Genomic DNA, 16,066 nt, shown 5'->3' on the forward strand with positions numbered 1-16,066 from the left:
TTCAAAATAACAGCAGATTTCTCATGTTACTATGGTTCAAACGTAAACTCTACATTTTGGTTTCAGAGACATTAATAGCACAAACATATCATTGCTACAGATATGATCCACTGTAATTAAAAATCTTATTTTGTTTTCAAATGAAATGCTTTCTTTATATGTTCTGCACCAATCACTAAGTGCTGAATTTTTTAAAAAATGGTGCACTTTAAAAATAAACGTTATTATAAACAATGTGATTCTTATCATTCCCTGCATTTAGTAAGGAAATCTTACCTTTAAAAATCTATAATATTTAAAACATGGATATAAATAACTTGATGACTGTGGAAAAGCGGCATGGCATGGGAAGAAGGATGCCTCTTTCTTTTATATTTGGCCTAACACTGAATTGCTTTTTGGAGCTGAAGGGGATCAGGATATGCCCTGCCAAAATATGCCACTTTGGCATAAGGATTATATTGAGCTAAAGGCAAGTGAGAATCAGCAAATACAGGAAGAATTCTCCACTCCATGCCCTTAATCTGCCTAAAAGCAGGACATAAATTTCCCTTTGAGGAAGGTGTCTGCTTCCATCTAAGCAATTCTTACCATCTAAGACAAGGAGTTGACACCCTGAGTCTAACTGCTTCTTCCAATTTCACTTCTTTGCTGTGAGCTCATGTGCACATAAATATTAATGAAAATGTTGTGCCTTTTCTCCTGTTAATCACTATCTTTTCTTAGTTTAACTCACATGCCTTCATGCATTGAACATAAGAAGGTAGAGAAAAAATTTTTTCTCTCTGACTGAGCTGTGATTAAACCCAATTAGTCAAAGTGGAGAGGGAAGGGGGAGGGGCAAATTAGGGGTTAGGAATTAAGAGATACAAACTACTACGTGATAAGCAACAGGATATATTGTATAGCACAGGGAATTACAGCCATTATCTTGTAATAACTTTTAATGGAGTATAATCTATAAAAATACTGAATCACAATCTGTATACCTAAAACTAATATAATATTGCAAATCAACTATGCTTCAATAAAAATAAATAAAATGAATACATTTTAAAAATAAATAAATTAAATTAAAAAATAAACCCAGTTCTGAATGGTGGTTTAGGTAATGAGCATTAGCAAAAGTGTTTTTTTTAATTCTAGTACTCATCACAGCATGAAGGACATATCCCAATGTATAATGCCATACCCTTGATTATACTGTAAAGGAGATCTGACAAATTAGACCTATCAAGAAATCACATGTCTAAAAAAATGGGGTGGAGGCATTTCTCTCACTAAATAAAGAAAAAAAACCAAAACCCTGTGCTCTCAGCCCTGCACAGCAGTAAAGAGGTACTTCCCAGGGGCGTCAATTGGGGTTGAGTAGGAAACCTGGGCTTCTACCCCCACCTGTCAGTAATAAGATGGTACCTCCTCACCTCTGTCATTGTGGTATCAGAGGAGGACTGTTAAAAAGATGATTTAAATTAAATTCAGAGTCTCATAATACCCAAAATGTCCAGGATATAATACAAAATCACTCATCATACCAAGAATCAGGATAATCTCAATATGTATGAGAAAAAACAATGAACAGATACCAAGATGACAGTGCTGTTGGAATTACCTGACAGGTTTTTTAGTCAGCCATAATGAAAATGCTTCAGTGAACAATTATGAACACACTTAAATGAAAAAAAAGTAGGAAGTCTCAACAAAGGAATAGAGGATACACCAAACAACCAAAAGTCAATGGTAGAACTGATAAAAACACAGTAGCTAATAAAATTTTAAAAACTCAATTGATGAGCTCAACAGCAGAATGGAAAACAACTGAGGAAAGGATAAGTGAACTTGAAAAGAGAATATAAATTACCCAATCTGAACAAAAGAAATAAAATAAATTTTTAAAAAATTGAACAGAGGGGCTTCCCTGGTGGTGCAGTGGTTGAGAGTCCGCCTGCCGATGCAGGGGACATGGGTTCGTGCCCCGGTCCGGGAAGATCCCACATGCCGCGGAGCGGCTGGGCCCAAGAGCCATGGCCGCTGGGCCTGCGCATCTGGAGCCTGTGCTCCGCAACGGGAGAGGCCACAACAGTGAGAGGCCCGCGTACCGGGGGGAAAAAAAAAATTGAACAGAGTCTCAGGGACTTATGCGACTATAACAAAAGATCTAGCATTCATGTCATCAAGGTTCCAGAAGGAGAAGAGAAAGTGAGGCTGAAAAAGCAATCAAAGAAACAACGTCTAAAAATCTCCTAAATTTGGCATAAATCTATATACTCAAGAGATTAAGTGAATATCAAATAAGATAAACTCTAAGAAATTCAAGGCAAGACACACACCATAGTCAAACTTCTAAAAACTATAGACAAAGGTACATTTTTTAAAGCAGCCAGAGAGAAATAATACCTTATCTTTAGGGGATAAGCAACTAGAATGATAGAAGATTTCTTATGAAAAACAAAAGAATCCAGAAGGAATTGGCCCAACATTGAAAGAAAATTACCGTTAACCTAGAGTTTTATATCTAGCAAAAATATCCTTCTCAAATGAAGAGGAAATAAAGACAGTCTCAGAAAAGGAAAACAGAATCTGTTGCTAGCACATCTATACTCTAAACGAATAGCTACAGGAAATTCTTAAAGAAAGGAAATAATAAAAGAAGGAATGCTGGAACATCAAGAAAAAACAACGGTAAAAGTGAAAATATGAGCTTTGAGAAAGACTTGAAAAGAAGAACTAGTGCAACTTGGAGTGTTGCCAACCTACAGCCACATGAACAAGCCATGAATGGAATGTGACTGTGGAAAGAACCTTGTGCAGTAGGACTGTGCGTATCCAGAGATTTAGTGTCTATTCTCTAGCAAGTATGTGGAACACCAATATGGCAGACATGTTTGGTTGCCTATCCAACAGGCAAGACTTCCCTTCCTGCTACAGATTGAATATATGATTGGTCAAAGCCAATTGCTGTAATTCTATCCCCTTTACTACTACTTGGTTCAGACATGTGCATGAGAAGCAATTCTAAACAATAATTCATTATCAGCTATCTTCTGAGGGACTGCTGGGAAAGGTTTTCCCTATACATAAAAATATATGCAATGGGATTAATCTTTCCTTTTCTTCTGCCTTTGGAAGTCACTGTGATACCTGAAAATGAGGCAGCAAACTTGAGAACATTAAGGGGAACCTGAGGGTGAGGACAAACCCACATACTACAAAGAACACAGAGAAAGATGGAATGAACTTGGTTTCTTAATGACATCATTGGAGGGCTGAATTAACCAAACTTAGTACTAACCTGTCATTAGACACATTTTACATGAAATAATAATTTTTTTCTTATCTATTCCCCAAATATCACATTAAATACTACAGAGAAGTCCATCATATGAATGTACTGTATTTATGCAACTGATTCCATTATTGGATTTATAAGTTGGTTTTCTTTTTTTTCCCACTATAAAGGACAATGCAATAAACAGCTTTCAGTATAAACTTTATCTGAATTTAGGGTAATACTTTCTCTGTACTTTGTTCTGAGAAGGAAAATTACTAAGTTAAATGAAATGGACATTTTTGATATGGAGTATCAATTTGATTTTCAGAAAGTGTGTTCTTATTTAACCCCTAGCAGCAATGTGTATGGCCTGTCTCACTATACCCCATCCAGCCAGAGGGGATGCTGTGGACTGCTCCCCAAGAGCACTGTTTTCCCTTCATTCTTATTGATAGAAGCTTGGTTTATAAATCCTGATTAGTCTAAGTCAATCTTGATGACTCCATTCTCCCCGCCAGTGATTGGCGAGGGGTAGGCATGTGACCTAGCCCTGGCCAATGAGATGAAAAATGGGAGGCTTACTAGGTGAATTTTTCACTCTTAAAAAAAAGAGAGAGAGAGACAATGTCTTCCACTATAAATTACCATGTCTCCATGTAATAATTTGAACCATGCCAGTGTGAGAACAAAGCCAGTGAGCTGGGGTAAAAGATGGGAGTTTGGTGATGTTGTTGAACCCCTGAATTAACCAACCTCAAGGGTCCTTGAGCCTTCTTTTTATATAAGATAATAGGTTACAAACACTTCAAAAAAATTCAATGGAAAATTATGCTTATGTATAATCAGCCATCTTTGTACCCCAAGGTAAAACTGAGAACTACTTATGATATCACAATGAACAATACCAAAGGAAACAGACTCATAACTGTTTCCCTTATGAAGATTAACTTAAATTTTAAATAAACACTGCTGAGCATTCGCCTCATTTCAAAAGAATTAGAGTTGAATGTAATTTGAAGAACATTTAAAAATATTATAGGGTCATTCATTTGGACTGTAACTTGGAGAAAAATCACCCTTAATTCAAGATCTTCAAATAGACAGCAAAAATAAACAAACACAAAGTATGTTGTACTTACAAATCAAACACCAAGTAATGGAAGCCCTCTTCCGATATGCTGTCGTGAAGTCGCACTAAAACAAAAGGAAAAAGAGAAGAAAGTCTGTGTTATATGTATGCCAACAATCAACATTGAGCCAAGACTTTTAATAGGCATCTGTCTCCTAAATTAAAATGTTAGCAACACTATTTTAGTTTCTGATGAGTCAGCATCCTTTATGGCAAGGCTTCGGTTCAGACAGACCCAAGGTTTAAGTTCTGGTTCTGATAATTATTAACTGTGTGATCTTAAGCAAATTAATTAACTTGTAATGATAACACTTCTTATATTTTATAAAACGGTTGAGAATATTAAATAAAACAATACAAGTAAAATAATTCGCGTATTGCCACGTGAAAACTAAATAAAAGTCAATAATTGCTTTATCTCCATATGTCCAAAGTTACCAGGCTCCAGCAATTCTTCCACTGACAGTTTCTTCCTTGTCATTCCCTTTGCTAATATCCTAGTCCAGGTCTTAAGAGTCTAGTAAATGGACTCCATGCCTCTTCCTCTCCCTTTTATCTGGGAAACTTCTATATAGCACTCTCCAGCCAGCCGAAACAGTTTTTATTATGCTATCTCTAAGAGAAAGTCACCAAAATCGATTTACCAAATCATCAGCCAAAAACGTACAGCTAGAACTTTTTTTTTTTTTTTTTGTGGTACGCGGGCCCCTCACTGCTGTGGCCTCTCCCGTTACGGAGCACAGGCTCCGGACGCGCAGGCTCAGCGGCCATGGCTCACGGGCCCAGCCGCTCCGCGGCATGTGGGATCTTCCCGGACCGGGGCACGAACCCGTGTCCCCTGCATCGGCAGGCGGACTCTCAACCACTGCGCCACCTGGGAAGCCCACTTTTAATAAACTAGAACTTTTAATAAAATAATCTACTTTAATAGATTTAGTATTAAGCATATGAACACTACTTTAGATTTTCCAGCGAGCTAAACGTTCAGTGATAACTAGCCCAAACCAAAGTTTCTCTCTTCTGAATTTAAAGCACTCACTGTTTACTGCAAAATAACCACACGTGTAAAACTCACTTACTTTTTTTTCCTGCTATTTATTTTTGCCTAAGCCCCCTGACTCCCTTAGATGGTAAACTTCCTAAGTATCCAATCACTTACGGGGCCTTGGCCTTCACTGGGAGCAACGGAGGCCAAGAAAAGCAACAAACTCATAGGACACAAATGCTTTTGAAAAGTCACCAAAAAAGGATCATGATTTCTACTACGACCAGTCCGTAGTACTTTCCCCATGCAGTGATGACCATCAATATGGAAAATGTGGATTCAAAAGAACACTTAGATGGTCACACAAGCTACTATAATCCACAAAGGGAGTTTGTAGTACCCATGACATTCCCAAGGTCACAGACATAATAGAATGTCCATTCTTTACAATCCAATTCCATCCCCTTCAGATGTCATCCTTGGCTCACTATTAAAATCTTTTCTGAATTCCTCTCCAGAAATTTCTCCTAAGTAGAGAAAGAGAGGCTTTTGCTTCACCTATAATTATGGATTATCATTTGTAAAATGTAAGTTTTCTGTTACCATGAACATGAGAAGGGGGCCCATGATGCAGGCATCTGGGAGTGTGGCCACTGCAGCTCAGTCTGAGCTCCTCTATTTGTCTCTAGAGCACGCGGAATGTAAACGCTGCAGCATCCCTTTCCTTATCTTATTTGTTTCTCATAGTGTCACCTTTGAATTATGGATGCAGCCTATTTTACTCTTATTAACGAACTCTAATACCTGTCCTTTCTTCAGGACACAGAGTTTCTTTCTCATCAACACTATCAAACAGGAACCATATTTCCTAAGTCTTTGCATCCCTCACAGAGACTTGGCAAATAGTAGACAGTCTTTCATAAAATTGGTTTTGAGCATTTACTATACCAGGTGCTAGGCATTCTCCCCACTTTTTAGACAAACATTTTCATCAAAGCTCAGTATACTTATATATATCTGAAACAAAAGGATTGCTATGCAAATAATTCTCCTGTAACTTTAATTGTGTGAAGGGTATTCTTCAATTTGCCAGTATCAGAGATCACATGCTTCATCCATAAATTCAGAGTGACACTAAAGATGAGAGGGAGACTGCTGTGTGCTTACACTGCAGTCATGAGTTTAACTTGCCTGCTACCTTTGCTTAAACTTATGCCAAAGAAAATCAAAAGTTTAGCTCAATGATGAGTCTTCTGCTCAGTCATTCAGCACAGTAAGGAAAGCCAGATCATGGGTGATAACTCACTGGCTTTCTTATATGACACAGACTCACAAATATCTCATTGAGATATTTGAACTCATTTAAACACACAACCTGTGTTTAAATGAGTTCAGATAATGGTATGGCTACTTGAAGAACTCAGACAGTTACTCTGTGAAAATAAGGTGGATTTCCATGCTATCAAAGTTAAAATGAAAAGCAAAAATCACAACGTGAGCTGGAGGAAGTGACCACTTTTTTCTCACATTGTCTCAAGGTAAAATCTTCAATTGGAGATGAGATCTCAGGTTTTCAGATCAGAGTTATAGAGCTAAACAGAGGTGGATATTTCAGGTACAAGTGGAGAAGCAGTACTAATTTCTGGTTATATCTGGAATAAAGTTTTCTTAGTCTGACTACCACTACCTTATTAATACTTGGAATTAATCATCATTTGGAAGTAAGTTATTTTTTGAACAAGTCAAGAGTTGCTCAAGCCTGATAATCAAACACATACATTGTTTGGGGTCAAAACCAGTTTCACAACAGCATTTTGTCAGCAAGTACATGATAATGGTTAAAGATAAAAACCGCCTGACCAAGTTCAATCCTTTTGCATCACACCATTCTAAAATAATCTCCACTATTTCTAACCAGCCATTTGACCAGGTAAGATTAATTCTGAATAAATTTTGTTATGATACAGTGGAAAAAAACTAGCATCATCTTTACTTGGGATAAATACGTACACATTTTCAAAAACCTAAACAGTGTAACAGTTATCTAGGATAAACATTTAAATTCTAAGACATTAAGTATGCGATTTATAATGGGGAAAAAGGTGCTTCTGAGGCTAAAATATTTCCAAAGTTTAGCTGACCCAAGGCCTAATCCTTTTCCTCTCTCTCTTGAATGACAGAGTTAGTATAAATCCCTAAAACTAAACATAGTAGGGCAATGCTGCCAGTGTTATCATAATACTAACAGTGATTCATACAGAACAGATTGTATTGCATCCTCTAATCACTGGTTCTCAGCTCTAAGCAATACTCCTGGTTAGAAATGAGGTAGATTTTGCATTTTTAGTTGGCTATGTTGCAAGGATTGAGGTAGTTGGGTTTGATTCACATACTGAGATGCAAATATGGCAGCATTTAAGTCAGATACTTTTTATATTCTCATCAGCAGTTAATTATATTTCACAGCTAGAGCAAGCATTAGCCAAGTTAGGCCATGCAATGTGTCAAGCCTTCACAAAAGAGGGATGCCAAAGTTGAGTTCATTTGTTAACTTAAAATATATATATATATATATATATATATATATATATATATATATATATTTACTAGTTTCAGACATTATAACAATCAAATGGCAACACTCTAGAGAGAAATTTCACCTCAACCATTACTCCTGGCTCTTTTGTGACAAACCTGGTCATTTCTGGAGAGAAAACTTTTCAGATAGTAAACAAAGAAGCACTGAAAACCAAACTCAAAATAAAACTAACATTTCTAGAAAACTGAAGGTAAACCTGTATAGATGCTCTGTTTTCCTTAACCTTTATTTCTTATAACATGAGTAATACATTTAATAAAGCAACACCATTTAAAAAATCTCCCCAGTATAAAAATACTAATTTAGGGGTTTCCCTGGTGGCGCAGTGGTTGGGAGTCCGCCTGCCGATGCAGGGGACACAGGTTCGTGCCCCGGTCCGGGAGGGATCCCACATGCTGCGGAGCGGCTGGGCCCGTGAGCCATGGCCGCTGAGCCTGCGCGTCCAGAGCCTGTGCTCCGCAACAGGAGAGGCCACAACAGTGAGAGGCCCGCGTACCGCAAAAAAAAATAATAATAATAATTTAGGTTGTGTGTATTTGAAAAATATATGCACTCTATTTCTTTGAAATATGAAGCCATGCATATATAGTTTATTTTATTTTAAATTAAGTATTAAGATAAGCAGATAAAGATATATAGATATTTCTTTTGTTGTTATTGTCAAAGTCGGTAGTATTATAGCATTTATATTTTGATTTTCTTAACTTGTCTTAACAAGAAACTTTTAAAATTTGGGCATAAAAAGTTTGGAAATTTGACTTAGCTGTCTAAGGCAAACTGATCAGACACAGAAACTACAGTTTGTTCTAATTTTAGATATTTGAACACAGAAATTTCTAAAGTTGCATAAGAGATACATATTTTGACAATATACTGAGTGATATGACCCATTAATAAATACCAAATAAGCCACTATCCACTACTCAAAAATGAAAATAACTTTAGTACCAGAAATCAAAAAATTGTTTCAATAAAATTTCAAATATTTTTTCTGAAGTGACAGGAAAATCTCTGTAAACTTAATATTAACATTAAATTATATTTAAAAGCAATTCATTGCTAATATGAAAAAGTTATTAAAGTTAAGAACTTTCTGAAAAAAGCAAACATAATTATTACATGAAAATTCAGTGGGAAATGCCACCCATTTTAAAACTATTTTTAAAATACACAAAAAAAGCCACTGAAACACAAGATCAATCATGAAAGTCAAAGCATATCAACTCAGCTGACCATGATCTCCATCCTTATTCTCAAATTATCACCTCATTTCCTGAAGCTAATCCTAAATCCAGTTTAGATTAGCTTCAATATCTACAGTATCAGGTTAGTAACAGGGCTGACTAGAAGAAATCACAATGTCTTCTAACAGTCCAGATCTATTTACAAGCTCATATTATTCAAAGGAGCTTCTGGCTGGTCAAAATATCTATTACTTGGGAGAATTACAACCTGGGAAGATGGTAAAAGTGAGGAGAAATGACTAATAACTGCAAACTATATGGCCACCATATAGTTTGACACTGATCACATGACACCAAAAGAACATGAGAGAACAATCAATTCTTTTGCATGAAAGTCATAAATGACTAAATATAGAATTTCAGAGATGTTTAATGAAATAGACAAGTAAATGGATAGTTCTTTTAATAGCCTTTCCTGCTCATTTTTAATAAAATTATATATGTGACAGGAAATGACAGACTTATTACTAAACCAAGTAATATCTAGAAATAGTCTTTGTTTTCTTTGAAAAATCATTTGAGATTACCTTTTTGCACATTTTCACTTCTTGGAAAAGTTAGTAATCATTTCAAGTTTCCTTTATTTAAAAAAGTTTTCCTCTTTCAATTCTGCATCAATATCATTTATTTTATATATTTGAATAAGTGATTCCAACTTTCTTCATTTTTCTCTTCTTACCATATCTTTCTGCTATTCCATCTTCTAATACTTATATAAAGCTAATCAGAGATTACTCATGGATATCCTTAAACAATAGGAATATGAAGAAAGGAAGAGAAGCAATTGTCATCAGATGACTTGCATATTAAAGAAATCTCTAGATGGTGCACTTTCACACTGTACTTTAATTATAAGGACCTAACAGAGCTTTGAGCTAATACCGTCCTTCTGTTGAGTTTATACAAAATGCACACACCTATATACTATGTATTAAATGTGTAAGAGTGTCTGGTGAAGTAGACAAAAAATGGCCATTTGTAATTCCTCTGCTCTTACCTGAATAGCACCACTATAATACCCACTGTCGATTCCAGTACCATTTTACCACTCTGCCTGCTATAATCTGGGTCAAAAAGAAAAGCCCTATTGCTGCTAATTGCCCACCAGGCTGCTCCGGTGGCTCCATATTTAACCAGCAAGAAACCAACACATTAAATGATTAAAGTAGTACAGTATTTAACTATATTTTAAGATTAATCAAAAGCTATGTTATTTATGATAAACTAGGACTATCACACAGAAGGAGTCTGTATCATGCCAAAGAATGGACCAGATAAGGACTTTTTTTTAAGTGCAAATCAAGGCAGTATTGAAAATAAGAATAAAATATACTGAAGTGCATTTCATATTTCAGGTAACCACTAAAGCTTTGGGAAACTTCTGTTTGAGTTTTAAACATATATATAGCACACTTTAAAAAAAAAAAAAAAACTACAGATCACAGAAAAATGCTTGATAAGCACTGGGTCCCATGATTCTATAAGAGGATCCTATAAGATCCTTTCCAACTCTAAGTTTCTACATTTCTCTATTTCTGGATGATTATAGCTAATAAAAAGTATGGGAAATAAACAATACATTCATTACCAATACAAGGTTGAATATAATCCCCTACATTTAAGACTTTTCCTTCTTCAACATTCCAACACATTTAAATTTAAAACATACTTCATTTTATTTTGGATCTGTTTTTAACAAACAACTAGAGAGAAAACTTAAAATGTTTATCTTGACAAATTAAAAATAAGTCCTTTTCAAAAATGTACTGGGCAGATGCGTTGCTTTTCTGACAACAGCCCTGGAGAACAGAATAAATAGAAAACTTATTAGATCATCCTCTCTTTGCAACTTACTACCATATTATCTTAACACTTGCAACTGCATTTTCCCTAGAGATACACCAGCCCAAATGCTCTCATCTTTCAAACCCCTTTCTGAAAATTCATTTCTTGCATAAAGTATTTTTCCAAACTTGATTCACTCCATAAGCAGGAACTAGGTGAGTTTAAAATTCTACTAAAATGTTTTAAAAATGCAATGTAAAACTGTATTCGTATTATGTTTTCTCAATATTTTTCAATAACTATTTTTATACTGAAAGTACTTAAAGATATCACTCTATTTCCTCTGGATAATATACACAAACATGAAGCACATGAAAAAGAACATACTCTAATCTTAGGCTCAAAATCGAGGAAAAACATAAAAGTTATTTATGAACTTATTCATGAGTTGGATATCACTGGAATAATAAAGGATATTAATATATATAGCTACAGGCACTGGTATACTAGTCAGTGCCAGTAAGCACAAGGTACCTGGTAATATGACTTTGGTTAAGCCCTCAATGGAACAGTTAGTTCACCTAGGTCAATGATTCTTCTTTTAAAGTAAAGAATAATTGCCCGTTTATCATGAAATCAAGGAAGTTATAATGAGTGCCAGACATCTCAAACATCTGGTGCATTTGCTTGCCTCATAGACGTCTCAAAGCAAACAAGCCCAAAGAACTCAGTCTTCTCCCTAAATCCTGCTCTATCCAGTGTCTTTCATATCTTTCCAGTTGGTCAGGATAAAAAACCTCAGTGTAATTTTGACTCTTTTCTCTGATGCTGAAAATCCAATCTGATAGCAAGTCCTTCAAAATACATAAGGAAAAAAATTTTTCTAGGTTTCTACCCTGCCCCTCATTCTCCTTTTACCACAGTGGCCAGAATAATCCTGTTAAGACTAAAATCTGATTATTGCCCTTTTGCTCAGAGCCCTCCAATGGCTCTCCAACTGCCTCTGAGTAAAAGCCAAAATCCTATTCATGGCCTACGAGGTCCCACAAAGTCCATCTCCGTCCCCACCATTTATCTGCCTGGCGTCTCCTACAACCACTCTTCCCCTGGCTCACTACACTCCATCCACACTGGCCTCTTTGTTGCCTTTGGAGAAAGAACTGGGGGCAAACTCCTGCCTCAGTCTTTGCACTTGCTGTCTCCTCTGCCTGGAACTCTTTTTCCCCAGCTATGGTTCACTGCCTCATCTCTTTCAAGTCCCTGCTCAGCTTTTCACCTGTTTTTGTAAATAAAAGTTTTACTGGAACACAGCCATGTCAGTTTGTTGATATATTAACGATGGCACTTTCAAGCTAGCACTGCAGTGTTTAGTAGCTGCAACAAAGACCCTACTGCCATGAAAATGAAAATATTTACTATTTGGCCCTTTACAGAAAAAGTCTGCTGACCCCTGGAGTAGAAGAAAAAATTGTTGAAAGAAAGAAGACAGCTTGTGAGAGGCCAGGATGTGACACAGACTATTCTACATGACTAATTAAAGCCATCGACAGTGATAGTTAGAAGTGGGGAAGGAGAGAACATAGTAAGTCAGCTCTTATATAACACAATAAATGAGTAGGTGTACCAAGACAATGGTGGGAAACTGTGGCCCTGAGTAGTATAGGATGCTGTAATCTGAGAAAATGTGTTCAAAGATGGGGTGGTGGAAAGATGGAGGTGTGGGGCACTGAGGGAGGAGGTATTAACAGTGGTTATGTAAAAGTAGTGAAGAACAAGAAAACACCTGTGCACCACCAGGTTCAGGGTTATGTGGAGGACAGAGAAAACAGCCAGCACTGTCCAGTGCTATAGCACACTCAAGAGAAAGTCAGACTGCAGTTAGCACAAGGAGAAATGAACATTCAGAGACCACTGGGAGAACAGAGGGCACTCTGCAGAGATTATGACATAAGATTTGTTATTTTATAAATAACGGGAAAGGGAAAACTAATAACAGGCGCTAAAAGTTGGCAATTTTCTCACAGTTTAGATATTAACCCAGTAGTTGAAGATTTTCTCTTTGATAGATTTTCACATTTAGTTTTCTTTTTTAGAAGAGACATTTTTAAATACATTATTTTATTTATTTTTTTTTTTGCAGTACGCGGGCCTCTCACTGTTGTGGCCTCTCCCATTGCGGAGCACAGGCTCCGGACGCGCAGGCTCAGCGGCCATGGCTCACGGGCCCAGCTGCTCCGTGGCATGTGGGATCTTCCCAGACCAGGGCACGAACCCGTGTCCCCTGCATTGGCAGGCGGACTCTCAACCACTGCGCCACCAGGGAAGCCCTAAATACATTAATTTTTAAAGACCAAATTTAAGCAGTATGAGTTTCTGTCATTTTATTACTATCATACTCCTAGAGGGTTCTAAATCCTATTTAAAATATTTATGTATATGCCCTGTATTTATAGCACCTAAATTCCTTACAGGACAATAGTTAATCTGATTTGATTCTTTCATATCATAACAATTTTAATATCTTCTTGCTCAGTTTTAATTAAGTTTTCTTCCTGGTTCTTGTTTTCCAGATAGGAATGCTGGAAAAAATGAATGAAGAAGATACATCTTTAAATTTGCTCTCAATGAAAACTACATGGCATTAATTCATTTTATTTTTTTTGATGGAAACTGATTCTGCCATGTCTACTCCTAAGCAAAATATTATGTCAAACTGACCTTTCATCCTGAACAAAAAATATTAATATATTCTTTAAATACATTTCAGATTTATTGGTAAATATTTTTACCTCTATAATCTCGACCTAAGTCTTCAGTCAGAGACTCTAAGCCAATGGGATACATGTTTAAGGAGCTTTACAAATGTTCTACCTAAGATTTTCAGGAAACAAAGTTCTTGGTAGAGGGGAGTAGTTCATTTCTTCGGTTATTCAGCTGATTTTCCTGAGTGCTACATGCTGGGGATATAACTGTCAACAGGTCAGTGGTGATCCGGCCCTCATACAGTTTTCAGTCTTTGGGACAAAATCATCTTGCTAATTTTGTGACTCTTAATTCTACATGATCAGAGTCCCAGCTAAAGCATATCCCAATAGTTACATTTTATGGTCATCTCACTAACCACAGCTATGGGAGCATATGAACGTGTTACTATGTGGCAAACACATCTAAACAGGCCATTGGCTCTAACTAAATGCACTATAAAATGTCTTCATCTATATGGGGCTACTAAACCAGCAGTCGTTACCCACTGACCAACCGATTTCATCAAACGTATTTCCCTGATTTTTCTTTTTTCCTGAATTGGCTTGCTATTGAGAAAATTTAACAAGTCATTCAACCTAAAAGATACATTTCCTAGTAAACATTAACATCCCCTGTGACTTACCAAATCCATAGCCACAAGGCAGCCATCATTTCAAATTGCAAATCTGATTATATCACCCTTGCCCAGCTTAAAATTCTTCAATGGCTTCCTATTGATTTGATATTAAGGAGCAAACTCCTTGACATGACCCACGTATCATATAATTTATCACCCAAACTGGGACACTGTGAGAGTGAAAGAGGGTGATTAATGGTCACACCAATAAACCAGGACGGCCCTGGAAAACAGGTTAGCCTGGCCACCCACCCAGAAGGCTCTCTCCCTCTTCAACTTCCCTCCCTCTTTGCCTCTAGCAACAGAGGTCCTCTTTGAGACTTGGTACTAGTTCCCTCCCATAACAAGCCATTGTTAATACTGTTGCTTGGCATCCTCTTTCCTCCTCTCCAGGTTAACCCTCATCTATCCTTCAGAATGTATTGGTTTGGCCAAAAAGTTCATTCGTGTTTTTCCATACAAACAAACTTTTTGACCAACCCAGTATTTTCAGCATCACCTCATCAGGGAAGCCCCCTCTGGCTCCCAAATAAGCTCTCATAGCACTGCCCAACTCTCCTTCATAGAGCTGGTCACACTTGCAATGATGTCTTTGTGTGATCATTTGACTAACATCGTCTTTCCTGCTGAACAGATTCCCTCAGATGACTACAGTCATATGCCCCTAGGAAATACTTTCATAGCATCAGACACTTCTGTTAAGAATACATATATACTCCAACCTGAGAAAACCATAATTCAAAAAGAGTCATGTACCACAATGTTCATTGCAGCTCTATTTACAATAGCCAGGACATGGAAGCAACATAAGTGTCCACTGACAGATGAATGGATAAAGAAGATGTGGCACATATATACAACGGAATATTACTCAGCCATAAAAAGAAATGAAATGGAGTTATTTGTAGTGAGGTGGATGGACCTAGAGTCTGTCATACAGACTGAAGTAAGTCAGAAAGAGAAAAACAAATACCATATGCTAACACATTAAAAAAAAATGGTTATGAAGAACCTAGGGGCAGGACAGGAATAGAGATGCAGATTAGAGAATAGACTTGAGGACATGGGGAGAGGGAAGGGTAATGTGGGATGAAGTGAGAGAGTGTCATGGACTTATATATACTACCAAATGTAAAATAGATAGCTAGTGGGAAGCAGCTGCACAGCACAGGGAGATCAGCTCGGTGCTCTGTGACCACCTAGAGGGGTGGGATAGGGAGGGTGGGAGGGAGACACAAGAGGGAGGGGATATAGGGATATATGTATATGTATAGATGATTCACTTTGTTATAAAGCAGAAACTAACACACCATTGTAAAGCAATTATACTCCAATAAAGATGCTAAAAAAAAAAAAAGAATATATATATACTCCAAATAGACAAAAGGACAAATACATGTCCCTTGAATATCATAATAGGACATTGTCTAACTGGCTCACCTAAGGATTTTCTAATTCTCTAGGATAGTATCTTTGTTCTGATTTATTATTTATTTTTTTTAGGCCCTAATCAAAAGAGTCTGTCAACTCTGACCCATTGGCCAAATCAGGACAGCAGCCTGTTCTTGTACAGCCCATGAGCTAAAAATGGTTTTTATATTTTTAAGTGACTGTAAAAACAAAACAAAAACCAGATGATATTGGATAGAGAACATGGCCCACAAAGCCTAA

General features: G+C 36.8%; 1 protein-coding gene across 18 annotated transcripts in view; it reads right to left on the reverse strand.

The window, feature by feature from the left end:
- The window catches only part of CAMK2D (calcium/calmodulin dependent protein kinase II delta), a gene marked incomplete at its 3' end in the record, with an annotated part of 272,940 nt that overhangs the window by 143,957 nt on the left and 112,917 nt on the right, over positions 1-16,066 (reverse strand). For all 18 annotated transcript variants that reach the window (XM_082652994.1, XM_082652992.1, XM_082652998.1 and 15 more), the window contains exon 4: positions 4,411-4,465. In XM_082652994.1, coding sequence (XP_082509120.1) covers positions 4,411-4,465 — 55 coding nt within the window. The remainder of the gene's footprint in view (positions 1-4,410; positions 4,466-16,066) is intronic.

This window comes from Grampus griseus, assembly GCF_964374135.1.
Source record: "Grampus griseus genome assembly, chromosome: 4".
NCBI classification, from domain to species: Eukaryota; Metazoa; Chordata; class Mammalia; order Artiodactyla; family Delphinidae; genus Grampus; species Grampus griseus.